Raw genomic sequence first — 6,904 nt, 5'->3', positions numbered from 1 at the left:
AATTATGGTAAATTAGGAATCAAATGTTCCTGTTTGATATATACTTAATAATTGCATTATTGTTTATTATTTATTATATAAAGTTACATTTATACAAAATAAAAAAACAAAGTAAAATGTTATAATAAGTAAATAGTACTTCAATGTTCATTTTTAAAAGATAAATCTTGACGACTATTTGTGTTAACATATGACATTATATTTAATCCAACACGTGCAATATACGAGTTTTTTAAAGATGTATATTTTTTATATTTATTATATAAAATTACATTCATGCAACCCGTGTAATACACGGGATTCTAACCTAGTAACCTTACATTAAAAATATGTTATTTTAAATAAACTCTTAATAACACTTTAAGGTGATATTCATTTTAACTAATCAATTCAAAGCGTTACAATTTAAACCCCAAAATTCCCAAATTAGTCATAGAAGTCACTAATTTCCTATAATCCTAGCATGGTTTTGACACCAACTTAGGTTTGCTGCCAACTAAACTTTATCATTTAATTGATAGGGTAGCGTTTGGGATTTCTCCCAACCTCTTACATGCTTGTAGTTTGTTTGGTTTTGCTTGTACCCTAAGGTGAGTACATAGTTTTCCTTTTAACTCTTTTTGGGATGATACATATGATGCACTAAATTTTGTTCAAACGTTATACAATTCATTTTTTATGGCTTATGTGATCACTGTTTGCTTTGTATGAAACTTGTTGGTTTATTTCAACGTGTGCATTCATTAATTTTGACCAAACCGTTCGGTAGTATATTATAGCGTTATAGGTGTGACGACCCATCTCCGCTTCCATTTGGTTTTGCTTATTTTACACATTTTGCTTATTTTGCTTTTTTGGGAAGTGGAGGATGATAGAATCCGTTAAACATGTCAGCTTAGGTTTGAATGTGCCACCCATGACCCATTCTCGTTAAATGCAATATGCTTAGTGTTCTACTTGTGCCATATGAATTGTAAATAAAATATTTTTGTTACATGATTTACCATAAAACCTATGTTGTTCGCCATCTTTTAGCTGACCCATGTTTTTCTTACATATGTTTCAAGTGGTAACAATTGATGATGATTTGCAAGCTTTCTATCACTTAGGATCATGGAACTTTTGACATAGTTAAACTTTAAAAGGATTATTATGTTTTGTTTTGGATAATTTGTTTCGTTGTTTGTTGAACATGAATTTTACTTAATATTATATTTGAACTTTAATTAGTGTCATGTGTCTTTGAGCATCCTATCATATGTTGCGCCCCGACATTTCCGTCTTCGGTTGGGGTGTTACAGATATTCAGTATTGTTCTGCATGAAGTTTCACTGAATGGATTCTTAGCTGAGTGGGTAACGCTATAAGATTTTGCTGAATGAGATAGACAAATCTTCAAGAAAAAGAGACCGATGACAGTGATATGTGATTTTGTGTGCTTTGTTCCTGAATAAGGTTTGGATGATAAGAAGAGATCGATCCCAGTGTAAATGCTATTTTGGACTCCATGATGATAATAACATCCACATAGGCTTTGATCTACAACAACAGGTCAACAAACAACAATAGATCACACCAAAATACAGGATGCCATATTTTACTGACTGATCAGCTTCGTCTAAAGACGGGCGTTATGTAGGAAAATCGACATCTATCTAAGGTATTCAAAGGTTCAAGGCACAAAAACTTCAAGAAGAAGAGACTGATGACAATGAAGATTTGGATGAGAAATTGGATTAGCATTTTTAATTATTTTTTCATTTTCTATTATTTTTTTTATTTTGGGGGGGTCATTTTTTGTGGTTTGTTATCTAATTCTCCACTAATAAAATAAATTATTTATGTAAATTGCTTATAAAACGCCAACATGCTAGAAACACCAAAGACCTAAAATTGTGAAAACCGTGAGAACGGATCCTGACCGAACACGTTGTTGCTTATAAAACGCGAAGATGCCAAAACTTATAATAAATTTACTTTATCTAAACGCCATTAAAACAATGTATAAAACAATGTGCCAACTTTATCTAAACGCCATTAAAACAATGTATAAAACAATGTGCCAACTTTATCTAAACGCCGTTAAATACAAAACGCCAAAACCTAAAAAGATGGGACGTGTTACATCGTTAACAGGATGAAGCTAAACAAACAGTAACTGAAAGGACGGAAACTTTATTACTATCATTTATTATATTAAAATTCACGTCATCGTAATTGAATTTATTTATCTTTTCGCCATAATTACCTGTCACGTTATAGGTCTCCATCCTACATGGCACAAAAAAAATAGAAAAAATACACATCAAAAAAATATAATTACTAATGTTTTTTAGCGCTAAAACATATATCTACCTCGCGCCAAAAACTTAACACTCCACACATTCTTTAAACAAGTGCCACATTGTCTAAAACGCCATACAACTTAGAAAAAATGCCTTAGGTTATTGCATGGAGGTTTGAGAGGTCAGATAGACGTTTCGTCCTAAAGTTCTCTGGCAGGAGAAGGGTGAAAGTCAAGACAATCAAGGTCATACTTAGTATGGATGAAGACGTTCAGAGGGATATTTTGGCCCTTGGGATTCCAATGACCAATGATTGTGAAAGGACTCGAACGGTAATAAGAAGATTGCAGAGAAAATTTCCAGCAGATGATGATGATGTTGACGATACCGATCTACCAAAAGTTACCAGTTGGAGTTTGGATGAACAATCAAGAACGGTGAAAGTGACTTATCAACACGAGGTGGATTATTCATTGACTATGGACGAAATACAGTACACGGATAGACTACATCTTCTTGAACAGCTCTGTGGTTTAGCACCTTCGAACGATGCAAGATCCAGGGTTGTGATGATATTTAAGTATAGGATGCCACAAAGACGAGACGAGATTATGGCGTTATACGCCAAAACACAAGATGATGAGAGTGATGAACAGAGCGATGGGTACATCTCTGATGTAATACCATCCACAGAAGACTATTAGTTTGGTTTGATTCCGTCTTAGTTGTAATCTTTTGAAATATTAATGAATTATGATGAATTTAAAAACGCCATGAACACCAAGAAATTTAAAACATATATGAGATTAACTCAACTGGTGAAATATACCTAAAAAATTGTGAAGTTTGAATTGTTAAAGGTATGTAATGAATTTGGGAACGCCATGGACGCCAAGATGTTAGAATTATTAATTGATTTTAATGAATTTGGGAACGTCATAAACGCCAAAATTATTACTATATAACACAAGAATGATTAATTCTTTTTACTGATCTAAAAAAATAAAACGCCATGTAGTTATTGAATCTAACTATACGCAAAAAAAAAAAAAAAAAAAAAAAATCTTACACGCCAAAAGTGAAGCAGTGTTGTGAGACGCGTTGGAAAAAAAGATGATAAAATGACAAAAAAGCCCCTCCACCTTCATTATATCGCGCTCCACGTGTAAGCCCAGGATCCGTTCTCACTGTTTTCACACTTTTAGGCGTTTTCTCCTGATCTCGTTTCTACATAAATAATGGGTAAGTAAACATAGACGTAAGCGTGGAGAGTTAAAAGAATTTGCGAGCAATATAAAAAAAATACAAATAAATGCTAACGATGTTTACCTCGGAAACACGGGTTGTCACACACCGACTCAAAATCGAAAGTCATATACGTGACCAAGGAAAGTAGGCGTATGAAAGGCTATATATGAGTGTGAGGTTTAGAAGAAAATGACTAGCCTACACACGTGTAAATTAACAATGAATTAATTACAATTATTCCAGCGAATCAACTAGACAACTCACTTTGGCCTGAGCTTGATCTAAACTTCATACTAGCTTATTAGATTGAATTTTAAAGCTACATATTTGGTTAGATAAAGTAACAAGAAAATGTAGTCTAACATAAAAGTTTTAATAGACCAAAGTATATCCTAACAAAATTTTCTCAATACCAAGTACAAACTCTTATAGGCTCGGTAGTTGTTATGAGCCGAGCCTTGTACAATATTGGGCCGGCCCAATCTTTTCAGGTCTAAAGCGAATTTTAAAATAGGAAAAATACCATTTTCGAAAGAAAAAATTTTGGTTGGTAGTCATCTAGTTTTGATATCGTCCTGTCAACAACCAAATCCCTTATTTGATTTTAATCGAGCTTTATTGGTTCATCGTTTAGAGGTTTAGTCAGGCTTGATTCACTTGCTCAAAAACTTTGATCTAGTTCGCGATGATACCAAACAAACACTTAACCGGTACCACACAGTCGGGTTAATAGTAATATTATAGCATAACCAATACTAACAAAATGTCACACATGCCTTAAATACTAAATCCCATTAAAAATAAATTAAGATTCTCATAATTATTACAAAATCAAAATACTGGCATTTTATTATTTCTAAGCATAACCATGAACCAATACTACAAGACTACTTATGGTCACACCAAGGGTGTTCACAAGCAACCACTTTGGATCATATGTTGCCCCCTTGCTTTGAGTTGGGCTAGGTGCTACCCCCTTTGACTCTACGGGTCCCGCTGCTGCATGGGATGCACTTGGGCTCGGGCTCAGGCTCGGGCTGGTGGTGGGACTTGGCGGTGGGGTGGTGGGTGGAGAAGATGGTTTGAGGACCCTGACATCGAGCTTTTGACCGCCTTGGCAATGGCCCGAAAAATTGCTAGTGAAGAAGTAATGACCTCCTGACTTGATAGTGAATGAGTCATTGCCCGAGTTGTACATTTTTAAAGGAGCCGAGGTGTTGCATGACCGGAAATCAGGGAGAGTTACGAGTATCACATTATCCTTGGTTGCGTTGTACTCGAACACTGTTTCATCATAAACGTTCATTATATTTTATAAAACTAATTTTGATAATTTAATGACTAATGAACAAAAAGTAAAATTGTTATCATAAGGTTATCGAACCAGTCACCCTACTGATTTACTAGTTGGACCGGTTTCAAAACACAGATGAGTGGGGTGTGCAAAATTAGTCGTAACAAAAAAAAAATTGAATTATATCCGTAACCGATAAACCGAATCAAAATCTTTTATGGTTATTCGGTTTGGTTCCTATCAAAATTGCTTATTTGATTTTTTGTTTGGTTACCGGATCTACAAACCTTGCTTATCTGGATAACCAAACCGAATAATAACCAGTTTAATCGGATGACCAAATTGAATAAATCGGTTTAATTCGGTTTAGTAAGACACATTTCTAATTCAAATAGGTTTGGTTATCGGTTAGACCAAAACCAATTCAAAACCGAATAAACAAACAAAACACTATAGATAGATACGACATCATTATAATTAATAATTGACACACACAACCACCCACACATGTGTTTATTTATCACTTTTGAACGAATCTTTTTTTTAACCCGGTCCAACCACTGGTTTGGTTTGTAAACTAAACCGGTCCAACTCATAACCAGCCGGTTCAAATGGGGACGGTTAAAGATACTTTACTCGACCTTTATGTGCTAATAATTATGTATATAACAATATTAATGACGAAAGTACTCACAAAGAACATCGTCAACATGAAAGGTCTTGGAAGACGCCCAATCTGCATAATTCGAGTTGGAATCCGCAGTCCAACCAGCCGAATCACCAACCTTGTACACTTCTCCGGTAACCATCATGACTGATGAACCTATGTCGATCATCAGTAGCACAAACAACAACATTTTTTTCGCCGTTAAATTTTCCAAGAAGAAACCCATCTATAATTTGTGTCTAGAGATTCAAATGAAAATTTTGAAGCTAATGAGTTTTGATCAACAAACCGAATACCACAATTTATGCAGTTATGTCATCACGTTATTTACTTTTCTTGACACATTGTTTGTACTTGTGTGTATTTGAATTCAAAAGTTAATGCCATTTATTAGCTGTTTTTACAATATCCTTGCATTTTCATATGATATTTCACAAATTAAATTTGTAACGGTTGTGTATCTTTTTTTTTTTCTTTTCTTTTTGTGCAAATTATTCGAAGATTCATTTAATGTTGGATATCATGTCCCTTTAAGATATCATTGCGCACCTAAAACATGTTTTAATGTAATGCTACACAATTATTACAAAGGGTCACATGTAGATTCTGCCATTCTGGAAGCTCTAGCCGTTAAAATGTGTCATGTTAAAACGGGTCGGTAAAATTTAAAACTAATGTCGTATACTTAGGTTTTTTTTTTAACCTGACAAAAATAGGCTGATTTTAAACTTAAACTGAAGTTTATTTAATAAAGGAACCACATACTTTATATACCGAGTTTGACTAGCATAAACTAGTCTACTACTTATATAAACACAGAGTACTAGTATATATAAGAAATATGTATTTCATTTATGGTTGATTATTTATAAATAACAAATTAGATGTATATAAATAAAACAAATAAATAATATAAAATGATAAATGAAGTATGACCCAATCAAACTTGGTTTTGAAAAATTACTCACTAGCCAAACTCGGTGTAGGCTAACCCCCACTTGTTTACCTTTTTCTCTCATTTGTGAATTTATTTCCTATAAATATTATGTTTATCCTTTTCTTTTAAGTTAATCAAGAATAATATACTTTTCATTATGCATAAGATAATTCTTTAATTATAAATGAATTAAAATAGAAAATTCAAAAGAATAACAAAAATGAAAAAATATCTTGTAAAATAAAAGTATAAACCATTATTTTTTTGTAATACCATTTTCATAAAGGTATCAATGTCCATGTCTCCATGAAAGTGAAAAAAAAAAACTTTAGAACAAAAAAACACTTTTAAGGAAAGTATCGAGTTATTACGATCGATATACACAAAAACCTAGAAAGAAGAAAAATAAATGTTTACTTAAAAACATTTTTTAATTAACGACAAAGCAAAAAAAAGTCATTTTAGAACACAGT

The 6,904-nt window shown here is 33.0% G+C and overlaps 1 protein-coding gene across 1 annotated transcript; it reads right to left on the bottom strand.

The window, feature by feature from the left end:
- Positions 1-4,306: 4,306 nt before the first annotated feature.
- LOC110880865 (mavicyanin) lies at positions 4,307-5,796 on the bottom strand. Its single transcript, XM_022129305.2, has 2 exons — positions 5,522-5,796; positions 4,307-4,817 (listed from the first exon to the last, which is right to left on the bottom strand). The coding sequence occupies exons 1-2, from the start codon at positions 5,718-5,720 to the stop codon at positions 4,390-4,392; spliced, it is 627 nt and encodes a 208-aa protein (XP_021984997.1). The 5' UTR covers positions 5,721-5,796; the 3' UTR covers positions 4,307-4,389.
- Between the last annotated feature and the right edge of the window lie 1,108 nt (positions 5,797-6,904).

Source organism: Helianthus annuus, chromosome 10 (genome assembly GCF_002127325.2).
Source record: "Helianthus annuus cultivar XRQ/B chromosome 10, HanXRQr2.0-SUNRISE, whole genome shotgun sequence".
NCBI classification, from domain to species: Eukaryota; Viridiplantae; Streptophyta; class Magnoliopsida; order Asterales; family Asteraceae; genus Helianthus; species Helianthus annuus.
The sequence above is the reverse complement of the archived record's forward strand: the minus strand, read 5'-3'. Positions and strand labels throughout refer to the sequence as shown.